The sequence below is a fragment of the Ailuropoda melanoleuca genome, chromosome 6 (genome assembly GCF_002007445.2).
Source record: "Ailuropoda melanoleuca isolate Jingjing chromosome 6, ASM200744v2, whole genome shotgun sequence".
NCBI lineage: Eukaryota > Metazoa > Chordata > Mammalia > Carnivora > Ursidae > Ailuropoda > Ailuropoda melanoleuca.
In genome coordinates, this window is record NC_048223.1 from 86,859,610 (window position 1) to 86,871,776 (window position 12,167).

General features: G+C 49.8%; 1 protein-coding gene across 1 annotated transcript in view; it reads right to left on the reverse strand.

Moving 5' to 3' along the window:
- The window catches only part of GRID1 (glutamate ionotropic receptor delta type subunit 1), a 731,471-nt gene that overhangs the window by 208,169 nt on the left and 511,135 nt on the right, over nucleotides 1–12,167 (reverse strand). The window contains exons 7-8 of the mRNA XM_019795472.2: nucleotides 8,072–8,233; nucleotides 6,421–6,540 (exon numbers count right to left, since the gene is read on the reverse strand). Of these exons, the coding sequence (XP_019651031.1) occupies nucleotides 6,421–6,540; nucleotides 8,072–8,233 (282 nt within the window). The remainder of the gene's footprint in view (nucleotides 1–6,420; nucleotides 6,541–8,071; nucleotides 8,234–12,167) is intronic.

The following is a 12,167-nucleotide window of genomic DNA, read 5'->3' on the forward strand; positions in this document are numbered from 1 at the left end:
GAGCTTTAAAAAATTTTTACCCTTGGTTTGGTAATTTCACTTCTTAAAAAGTAGAAGGAAATAAATATAGATGCACTAAAATTGCATATATTTTGGATGTTCATTACTACATTATTCCATAATAATATGGTGTAAATGCCTAAACATTCATCATGTAGGAAGATAAAATAAGTGTGGGCTCCCTGTAAACTGAGTAATGTATTTCCATTAAAAATCACAGTAAAGAATAAAGGAATGAAAAAATGCTCCCAATATAGCCTTAAGTGGAAAGTCAGGATATAAAAATATATGCATAATAAATAGCAATTTGATAAATATACATTTCGCTTTCTCTATTGTTATGTACAGAGCAAGGGGGAAAAGAAAGAAAAGGAGAGAAAGAACGTAAATGCACCAGAAATGCTAGCAGTATTTATTCCTTGGTTCAGAGATTACAGCTGACTTTATATTCTTCTTTTCATTTATCAGTATTTTCTAATTGTTCTACCCTAAATGAGCAAGTATTGATGCTATCTTCAAAATGAAGTGATAAACGTACTTAAAATGAAACACTTAATTGTATCTTTCCCTTATCCCTTTACTCAGATGAAGCAGCAAGGTTTGCTTTGGTTCTCAGCTCTATCAAACGCCGTTCTGCACAAGGGTTTGGAACGGTTGACATTTTACTTGGGAAATATGCTGCAAGAATGCTAATCCACAAAGAGACTGAAGTTTATTTCTCTTCCGTGACTCACTGTGCACAGCTGGGAGCCTCTATCAAAGCTGCTTAATAGAGACACTGCACAACACTCAGGCCGGATTCTCCCAGCCCCACCACTGCCTGCCTCCCCTTCTTCATGGCGAAATCCACTGTGCAGCTCCTGGCACCAGCTACCGGAGCCACCAGGTAAAGAATTCCACCTGTGCTCTAAGTGGCAGCCCCTCCTTCATCACCAGAATGATCTTGTCTACTGGCTGCTGCCTTTTCTACCTGGCCTCACAGCTTAGAACTTCTGAACCCTGAGAATGTGGGAAGATTTGTAACACAGTGGAGCAGACCTGCAGGAGAATGTTAATGATGCACTTTCAAGCCCCGGGGGGCCCGGGGTCCTATGGCACGGCAATCACTACATGATGAGCAATTATTACTCTATGAATTATCAGCAGTCACAAGGCCCTCCCAGGGACAGGACATCAAGGAGGGCATTTGATTCCTGTCCAAAGCCAGCTTTCGTGAAGAACGGAAACTGACGGAGAAGACAGAAGAAGCATCTTAAACTGGTTAAAGGAGAATGAAAGCCTCCCATTTCTTGGGTCGTGGCTGGAATGGGGAGGCTGAGACAAGGGCATTGGTGGAACTTTCAGCAGGCTCCACACCAACAGGAAGGGGCTCTGGGGCCCTACTGCTGGCTCTGTGGGGGCAGGTAGAGTACAGTGATGGAGGGTGGGGTGGAAAATGGGCTGAGTGGAGTGAGGGGGTCTTGGAATTGCATTGTCCCGAGTTCAGAAAGAATGCTCCCAGCCCTCTGCCCCACATTCCCCTCAGGAAATCTGCCTTCCAGCCCCAGCACAGCCACACGCTCGTTGGTGCTACATAATTGAGTCATTCCAGTCTCTGGGCTTCAGTTTCCCATATGGAGCTGCTCAGAAAACCATAGAGATACTCGGGATGGGGGAGATGGTGCAGGGGAGCATCAGGACCCTCGACCCCAATTTCCCACCTATTGCAACCACTGCATGGCTGTTTCTACAACTGTTTAATGTATTTGGGTTCCAATAAGATTCTGGTGGAACAGATTTTCTAGAACTAAAGAAAAGCTTGAAGGCACCGGACTAAATTCTTTCTCAGTCTCTTGGTTCTAACTGGATTCTACTCTATCGCAAGGAGCAGAAACAGCCCTGTTCTCTCACCACACCGAAATGTTCTTTGCCCTAGAACGCCAACACACAGAGCAAGCTCATAGGCTTTCCTGATGCTTCCCGCCCACTTCCCACCCTCTGGCCAAGGCGACAGGCCACCCTCCACTGAGCCAGTGAATCAGGTGGATGGTGCCCATGGGAAATGAGGTTCAAAGGGCCTTAGGGCAGCTGGCAGTATCCCCAGGGTGTCAGTGCAACAGGGACTCTGCTTTGGCAGAAGGGAATGAGTCTCCCACATCAGTATCATTAGGATGGAAAAGAGCGGATATCCTCAGTAATCATGTCATGGAAAAATGTTTCTGAAGGGCTGTAGTGGGTGTTATACTCCAGGCGAATCATGCTTGTGGGAAATGAAAAAAATAAAACAAAAAGACAACCATGTTTTCCTTCTTCTCTTTAATCACACCAAAACAGTCCTAAACACAAAATTTTATCAGAAGCCACGGTCCCAACACATGCTCCCCCTGGGTCTTTATAGAGAGTGGCTATCTGCTCCCACCTGTGAAGTAGGCACTGCCCAGGAACACAGAGCCCCACTCCAGTCTCTGGCCTCAGGCTTCAGTACATGCTATGGTGAGGTGCCGGGGTCCGGGGCACTTCGAGGTGGAAGGCCATGTTCTAAGCCTGCCTGCAAGTCTCTGCTTTTGAGGGTCCGGAGCAGACCGCTCTGAGAAAGGGTCTGGCCCTGCCTGCCAGAAGCTGATGGCCCATGCCACACAGGACAGTACTCACTGCCAAGGGCAGCCTCAGGGTCATTACACCGACGGACCCCCTGACTCAACCAGGAGGCTCATGGTATCTGCACCTCCCATCTGAGACAATGAAGGTTCGGAGAAGGGAAGTGGCTGCAAAAGCTCACGAGAGGCAGGAATGACACAAAGGCTCCCAAGTCAGTGAGACAACAGACTTGTCAGGCACCACTGTTCACAGTAGGTGCTCAACAGTTCCTGTTCTGCTCCCTTCTGCCCTACGCAAAACAGCTTTCCATGCCCCCACCTTCAGAAGCTTCCATACAGGGGGCTTCCAACAATGCCGCCCCAGCCCACATTATAAGCTAAGGACATTTGCCTGGGTGAGCCTATGGGACTTGTCTTTGCAGATTTCTGTCTGAACACAGAGAAAACCGAGGAGAAATTTGTGGAGCTCTGATAGTAACAAGCAGGCACCTCCAGGACAAATGCCAGGCCAAGTCCTATGGGAGCCTGACGTGACTTTGCAGCAAAGCCTGCCCCCCCATGAGGCTGCTTGGTGATCACCCATGCCGGGCAGCTCTGAGCAGAACACAGAGATGATTGATATTTTGCCTGGAGTTACACAGCGGGCTGGTGACATAGACCTTTGATGTTGCCATCCAGCACTCCCTCAACAAGAATGCACTTCCTGGATGAGATAATTTAATTAGTATTTGTCCAGCACCCTGCAGCGAAAGGCAATCACCTATTCCTTCCATCCTCTGAAGGGGCTGAGTAATCCACAGTCTCTTGATGCCACTTAATCTAAAACGTCTGGGTGACTCACCCTCCCTGCGATTTCCCTCCAGAGTATTTACTTTAAAAAAACATCCATTTGCTCCCTAATTTAAACAATTCCTCTTGATTTAAATCTTAAAGAAGCTACTTGGTTTTTGTTTTTGTGCCTGTGTTTATTTGTTTGCTGTAGTTGTTTTTAAACATATATACATATATATATTTATATCTACGTAGATATTGACATATATATATGTCTACATATAGAATATAAAGAAATTATAATAGACCACATAATACATAATATATAGAAGTTATAGAAACATCAACATAAGGAGATTAGGAGATTACATATATTGAGATGTAGATCATCTTTGCAGAGAACCCCTGACCCTGCCCCAACAGGACAGCATCTAGCAATCAGCCCCGCTGGCTCCTCTAACCATTCTGAACTGGGTGTGGCCAGAGAGATGCAGTCGAGGGGGTTCCTCAGAGTTGTCTGTTTCCTTAGCATGAATGATCTTTGCACAGCCTTTGTGTGCTTCAGGACCCTAACCCTTCCCTCAAGTCTGCTGCCCACCCTAAACTTTACTTTTAGGTCCCCCAATTTCCCAGTCCTGCCCTTCACAGCCCCATCTTCCACTGGGAACCTTAGCTCAGCCCTGCCTTCAAAGGGCGCCCTAGACCTGAGATACTCTGTCCTAATCCCCTCACCTGGCTTTATCCTGAAACCTCCCAGACCTTGCTTGAATGCACCACAGGCCTGAATAACAAACATTTGCTGTGGTAAATCCCATTCCCTGCTTTCCAGATAACTTCTCCTTAACAGAGATAAGCTGCCAGGCAGACAGATAACAACTGGGATATGCAAGTTATTAAGGTCAGATTTTAAAATGACAAAAGGATACGTTTTAAAATAAAGCCCACTTGAAAATCAGCTTCCCTTCCAACTCAATTATATTCGGGTCTCCTGCTCTCTGAAGCTCCTTAGACTGAGAGATTCTAGCTCCCAGTGGCTTTGGAGTATTGGAGGGGCGTTGCCATGGCAACAAGGAAGGCCCAGACACCTGAAACAGGAAGTGGAGGACACAGTGCCTCTTGGTCTCTCAGACACCTGGAGTGACCGCGGGGCGGGTGGGGGGGGGCAGCTAAGAGGTGGAGACCCCCGCAGCCAACATTCCCATCTACTGTGGACATTACTGTCGAAGCTGAGCTGAAAGAAGGGGGTGGGGGCAGCAAGGGAGCCAGCAGGCAGGGCCTGAGTGTCTCTAGCTGGGGACCACTAGGGGATGAAGGCAAGGACAGTGGCAGATGTGAAGAGTCGCCTCCGCAGGTAGCTACACTCCGCAAGCCCCTTTTGTATCAGGGTGACTGAAAAGGCTCCCTGATTCTCGTTGCTCCTTACCAGGTGGAAGTCCCAACACAAGTCAATTTCTGTTGCGGTCCTGAACGACCCTGACCAATGTTGACCACCCTTCCTGGCCCTCTACCAAGCCTCCCAGCTTTGGGCATCCCTAACAGACATCACGAGGCCTCTCTGAAGCCCTTGACATTGCACGTCACACCTTGACCCTCCAGAGTGTCACACCGTAGAGGCCAACACCCTTTACGATGCCACAAACAATCCTCTGAGCTGCAAAGCGTCATTAAACCCTGTGCACTGTGGTATCACAACCAATTATTCAACCTCCCATTATTTATACGACCAACCCATGACTCCACCTTCCGTCCTAAGATGGAAAACTCTCCAACTCCCGCATCGCACATGGACCCCCGGCCATCCCAGTCCCTCCGTGGGGAGCCAGTCCTCCTCCCGTGGGATAACCGATGACCACCCCCGGTATGTTTCCAGCCCTCATGCCCTCCACTGCCCCACACGTGCATCCTTCTACCTGGCCCTCAAGGAGTGCAGCCAGAGAATCCCGTCACCCAGGTTCTCAATATCTCAAGAGCGCTCAGCCTTTCCTGCCCTTCCACCGCCCCCAGCAATGTTGGAGGCCAGGCTAGAGGGCTGCTTGCCAAGGCTTCATCCTGCCCCGGTGAGAGCTCACTGTGCCCTTCACCTCTTGAGCACTGGTTAGTAGAGATGCCCTCCTTTCAAGTGTACAGCAATGTACGTGTGTGAGTATGTCTGTGTGTGATTATATGAGCCTGTGCCTGAGTGTATGCCAACCAGTTAATGACCTGACAAGCACATGGGCCTTCTGTGTGGACCGTTCCTGGGAGTGCACTGAAGCCATCTGGGTGGCAGGGCCGTGCAACCCCACCATCAGCTCCACACTGGCTCGCAATGACCACATCTGAGGTTCTCAGATAACTGTTTCAATATCTTGCTTGTCACAGTCCCAATACCTATTAGATTCTTGGCTTCACAAGCCTCCCCTTAACTTTGGGGGTTCCAACCCTGGGTAAAGGCTGCCTCCTCCACCCCCAAGTCTTTAATCCTGAAAATCCTTCATAGGAAGAGAGAGGAAGAGGCAAAGTATTACTGAAAAGAGACCCCAGGCCGGCCATTCGCATTAGCACCAAATAAAACAGCCAAACCCCACCCAGAGCTACATAGCTTGTCTGCCTCTCCCTTCTCCCTCCACTGGGCTCCCCTGCTCCCTGCTTCTCACCATCTTCATGGTTCATTTTTCTGCTCATGGCTTTGTCTCACTCTTAGATCTGGGGGACACTGGCTGTAACCTTGGACTCCTGCCTCAGCCACAGTTACACCTGCCCCAGCAGTTGGGCTGATCTCAGCCACTCTGGGAAAACACAATGTCCCTTCCAGCCTCAGCCTACGCCTGCTTGGTTGGCTGTCCAGGGTCAAGCAGCAGGACCAGGCAGTGCCAGGGGCCCTGCTGTACTCAGAGACTGCATTAGCAGAACTTCCTGGTTGAAAAACTCTCTGAGCCTTCTCCACACTGTGCCCCATAAACACCAACATAATGGCAGCATCATCAGAGAGAGACGGGGACAGGGGATGTTTGCGGTGGTTAACACCTACTCGAAACACAGAGCCAGTGGCACCACGGCAGCCGGAGAGGGAGGTGGGGGCCCTGAGACTTACCTTACGCATATCTTTGCCAAAGGTCTCACTGTAGGTTGTACCGAGGATTTCAAACTGGACGTAGGGATTCGAGCTGTCCTCCCGAAACTCCATCACCCCTGTGAGACCAGTGATGTGGCCCTACAGGAGGGAAGGAAAATTCATTGAGGAAAATATAGATGGGGAAAGGGATGGAATCTCAAAGACGAAGAAGGAGAAGGAAGTAGTCACCAAGAATGGGATGATCGAGGTCTTGAGGAAGCAGTGGACAGGCTGTGATGAGGAGAGGGCTGTTAGCAGTCCCATAGCCCCAGAGTAGGATCGACACTTCCCAGACCTCTGACCACAGGGGAAATTCCAAAGACTTGCACTTGACATTCGTGTGGTCAGTATGATGAGAGCACCTGCTCCGTGCCACTTACATGCTAGCCATGAGATCAAAGAATGACAGTTTTGTTTCTACCCTCCTAGAGCTTATAATCTTCCCTTGCCCTCTGCTCCAAGGGTCACCTTAGCCTGAGCCAAGAGGGAGGTCAAAGGTCAACAGAGCCGCATCAGGCACATGGCGGTAAGTTACAAGGCAGCAAACATGCGCCCTGGAGGTCAACACCAGCTCATGTCCTGGCTTTGCCACCTGTGCCACCTTGGGCAAGCCATCTCCCATCATCGCCAGCCTGGAGTTAGTTAGATCCACATCACAGAGCCTGCCAGGGTTGAGGGATGCCATGTGTACAAAGCACGATGTCTGGCACAGACTGGATGTGGTGGGTGTGGAAGCCTTGCCCCTCTCTCTGGCCATGCAGTGGGCTCCGTAGGAGCAGGTGGCAGAGGGGCTGAGGGAGTCTGCGGCGAGCCCCTTCTCTCTTCAAGCCTAGCGTGGGGGTGTCATCCAGCCTTGATCTCCCACAGACTGTGAGCTGGGAGAAGCCCAGAGCCTGAGCTGGCCAGAGAGGGGCCCCAGCTCTGGCTCGGGCTGCAGTAAATTCAACCAACACCAGAATATGTTTGCCTCTAATGACACCATGCACAATTTATTGTGACTACAACTCCTAGCGCTATAGATTCCCTAAACGCCCTCCTGAAGTCTCTGAGAGCCAATTCACTCTAACAAGGCTATGGATTGCCCAAGTCACTCCAAATTCAGCCTTCAACTTGGTGTCGTGCCTCAGTGTGTGCAACACGGCATCAGTGCGGAATGCATGTGCGCGCACACACACACACACACACACACACACAAGCTAAGATCTTAGTGATCAGCACATGCACTGCTGACTGAGACAGCCTCTCTTATGAACAGTGGCTATCTGGCACACATAAGCTGGGCAGCTGCCTCCATTGTTTGCTTACTTGTGACCTCAGGCAAGTTACTCAACCTCTGTAAAGTCCAATCTCCTTGTAGAAAAGCAGAGATGATGATGATGATGATGATAATAATAATAATAATAATAATACATATCCATGAAGCCCAGCTCATCAGCTAGGAAAGGAAGAATGGCATGGAGAGAGGCCTGGGAAGGGCCTGCAGGGGCAACCACACAAAGAGCTAAGCTTTAGACCGCCTGCTCAAGGGGCTGGGGTGTGTGCATGTGTTTGTGTGTGTGTGTTTGTGTGTGTGTGTGCAAGGAAGGGTCTGTCTTCAGCCTCATCCCAGTGGGTGTCCTCTTACACACACCTTTTTGATTGTGTCCAGCATGGACCTCCCTCCGTTCCACGGCTTGGTGGACTTGCGTATACAATTCAGGCTTGCCATGCTATGCCACTTCCGGTCTTCCAGCTTCCGGTGGAAGGCATTGGCCAACATCAGCACGCTGTCATACAGGTAGAGGTTGGAGATCTGCAAACACAAAGGCAGTGAAACTCCGTCCACTGATGCATTTTCAGAGATGGGGAGAAACCAGCCAAGGGCTTGGGTGATCCAGGGTGCCAACACTAACAAGCAGTGCCCAATCTCTACACCACAATCTTCTAGCTTCATTCAAAAATCGGGCCAGGCAATGGAGTCCTAAGGAGAATGAGAACTAGCCCTGCTTTCGGAACTAGAGTGGGAGGGGGACGTGTATGTCAATAGAAGAACCGGCATGCTCAGCACCATGGTTGAGACTCACACACTTGCAATCTTTGTGCAAGGCTGGAATGGGACATCTCGCTCGGCTAACATAGGTTGGGGGAAGGATGGGCAGAAAGCTTGGTCTAGAAGGATTCGTAGGTAAAGGACAGGGAGCATTACAGGGAGGCAGCATTAGGCAAAGGCACGAAGGTACAAAGGAGCAGGGTCAGGGAGGGCAGGGTCCAGCAGCACTGCCCATAAAGGATCAGATATGAACAATTTTAGGCTTTATGGACCTTACAGTCTTCTTCATAGTGCTCAACTCTGCTGTTATAGCAGAAAAGCAGCCACAGACAATACATAAACAAAGGATGTGCCAATAAATCCTTATTAAAAAATAAAGATTTAGATAAAATTAGATTTTAAAAAATAGGCAATGAGCTGGATCCAGCCCAAAGACCACAAGTGGCTAAGCCCTGGCTTAGAGGGACTGAACACAGTACGTACTGTCTGCATCAATGGCTATAGTAGAAAGGAAGCGGGATCAAGAGGGAGGCAGGAATCAGGGATCTAGCCATGTTGAGCCTTATGGGCCATGCTAAGGAGTAACAACGTAGGTGACTTTAGGGAGAAGGATGCCATTGGTAGATCTGTGCCCAGAAGTCAGATCTATGTCTTGGAAAGATTGCTCTGGTCCCCATGGGGCCTCGGGTAAATGGTGGCCTGAGTGACATTGGCAGCTTATGGTGATGGAGATTCTGATCCCACAGAGCCTGCTCTGTGATGCCATCACCACCAGCCAGGGGATGCCTTTGGGGATTGCAACTGTGCACATATGAGAAGTACCCCTTGCTGAGCTGTCTGCTACGGAGACATGGCTTACAGAAGACACAAAGCCCACCTCAGAGCTCCCGAGAGCACGAGTGTGAGGGAGACACGGGAACAACAGTTGGACAGCAGCACCCTAGCGCTGGTATCCAGGGGTGGGACAGGTGTGGCTCACCCTCCTCACGGCGATTCAAGACCTTGATCTGCGTGAGTCTGAACACCAGCACCCGCCCTTTCGGGGGCTGATCCGGAGCCCTCTGCAGGAAGGAAGGCAGCCCTGTACTTCACATCAGCCCTCTCCTCCAATAGGATGTCATGGAGCACAAAGGGAGGAGAGTGAGGGGAGAGGGGGAGGAGGTGATGTCCACCCTTGTTCGGGTGTGTGGTCCCTCCTGGGTAACTGTTGCACAAACAACCATCAACCGAAGTGGGTCAAGGGGATGATTCTCGCACACCTAAGCAGCAAGGTGTCTGCTAAAAATACTTCAGAAAAACAAAATCACTGGATATAAATAGGAGAATGTGTCAACCTCACAGGACTCCCAGGAGAATCAAATAAGATCCTTGGTCCGCAGGAAGAACCCCTACTGCCTCCTATCCTTACCGCTCACCATTCCCCAGTATGGCCCTCATACCCCCAGGACCTACGTGCCTTGTTCTCCACCTGCAATTTCTTTCCTCACATGTCTTGGACTGGGTGCCCCCAAAGCAGAGCCCCAGACAAGAGCTTGGGTAGCATGGACTGCCCTCTGCAACTGACATCAGAGGTGGGCTACAGGAGCTGGTGCAGGACATCAAAACCATCTGCTACATCGTGACCGTCCAGCAACTCACACTAACCCTCACGTCAAGCAGAGCTGACCGCTTCTTCTGCGGGTGTCCCTGTGTCCAAGGCATTCCTGCAGAGTCCTGTCTTATCCCCCTGCAACCCGTGTCCTCACAGCAGGGACAGTGGGGACCTGTGTGCCATTAAGGTCTGTGGAGCAAGGGAGCGGAGGATGGACAGGCAATGTTTCAGATGTGGAAGGAGTGTGCCTGGGACAACTGAGCACTGCTGACTTAGCCAAGGCCTCAGGCCGAGTGGAAGCAGGCATTTTGGTGGCTGGTGCCCTGTTCTAGAGCCCTGTGGTACACAGGCACTTGCCTGACAGCAGAGAGCAGTCATTCCTATCACTGAGAACCCACCTCCTGTCCTACAGGGAACACCAGGATAGAACTGGGTCTCCTACCCTTCGAGCCCTGGGGGCACATTTCCTCCATGAGAAAGACTAACCCACTCTCTGTGCTTGTCAGACCCGCACCTCTCAGGCGCTCCTACCACTGCAGAATGATTTTTGACATGCCCACCTCTCCTCTGGAATACAAACTCATGATGGAGATGTTGTTACAGGAGAATGTCACCCACTTAGAGTTGGCTTGGTTCACTTTATTTTTTCTGAAAGAATAACTCAAAGCTGAGAGTCCTTGATAATGTGAAGATTTCTCTTCTCAACACATTCATGGGTCTCCCAGCCACTCACTCCTAGCTGATGCTATTCAACCAGTCGGGACCCTCTGACCCACGTTATGTTCTGTGCACACACGCACACCACTTGGGACAACACCACCCCAGCTGTGGCCCAGACCTGCACCCAACGGAATATCCCTTTTTGCCTCTAGCCCTTCTATTCACAATGAATTAAGGTACTTAACAAGTGTATGAATGCAGAGAGGCTGGCAATGAAGAGGCAGAAACAGGATGTGACTCAGAAAGGCCAAAGGAAGCCCTCAGTCCTCCCACAAGTATGTTTGCTGGGAAGGGTGAACACATGTCAGGTCAAAGGAACAAGCTTTCAGTTCAAAGGCTTTAGCATGCTCTTTTCCAGATAGACAGATATATCTGGAAATATATACATATATGTTATAGATATAACTTATGCATATATACATAAATGTGTATATATTCATATATAACTTGTAAATAACTTTCATACGTGAAACTCTTATAATATATGTGTGTATATGTGTATATATATACATATATAGTTATATATATATATTTTTTTTTTCTTACTATCTCTAAACAGAGCATCCAGCACTAACCAAGGCATACGGCTGGTGCTTACTGTATACTTGATGGATGGATGGTGGATGGATGGAAGGATAAATGGACAGACGAATCAGGGGATGGGTAGGTGGGAGTGGGGAGGGGCAGATGGATGGAAAGATGGAGAGGGAGATGGATGGATGGATAGATGGATGGATGGATGGATGGAAGGATGGAGGATGGATCGCTTGCTAAGAGGGTATACACTGATCTTGGCTCCCAAAGAGAAAACACTAGGAAAAAAGAGATTGGCCACCTCCACTTTGACTTGGGAGAGAACTTCCTTTGTTCAAACATAACTTGCTTCTCATTCACAGCCTACTTAAAATGTTTTCTTGATCCCCCCTTGGGGCTTCACCTTCTCTCACTCCGGTCCCTTGTCCTGGTAAGATGTTGCCAGTATTCTCCCTGCTGTAGGTAGACACTAACACCCTGTGCTGATCTGTGGCCCCATTTCTGCTGTCCAACCTCAGCATCCTCACAATCAGGTGACCTGCCAGGTTCACTTGTGGGGATGCCAAGGGAGGGCACTACCCTTACAGCCCAGTTGTCTGGAGACCGGAGACGGGTCCTTTGGGGGAAAGATCAAGAGCAGAGAATAGGAAGGCAGCCTCTGCATGGGACTCCATCTGGGTCCTGACAAACATCACGCAAGCCTTTTCTCAGGGGAGGTGGGTGGAGACCAAGCGTCAGGGCTTGGTCATGATGAGCCCCTGAACCAAGGGGAGGGGTCTGGAAGGAGAGAGACTTCCAGCTGCATGAACACTCACTCGGTGTCAGGCGGGGCTAACGGCCCAAGCCAGAGCT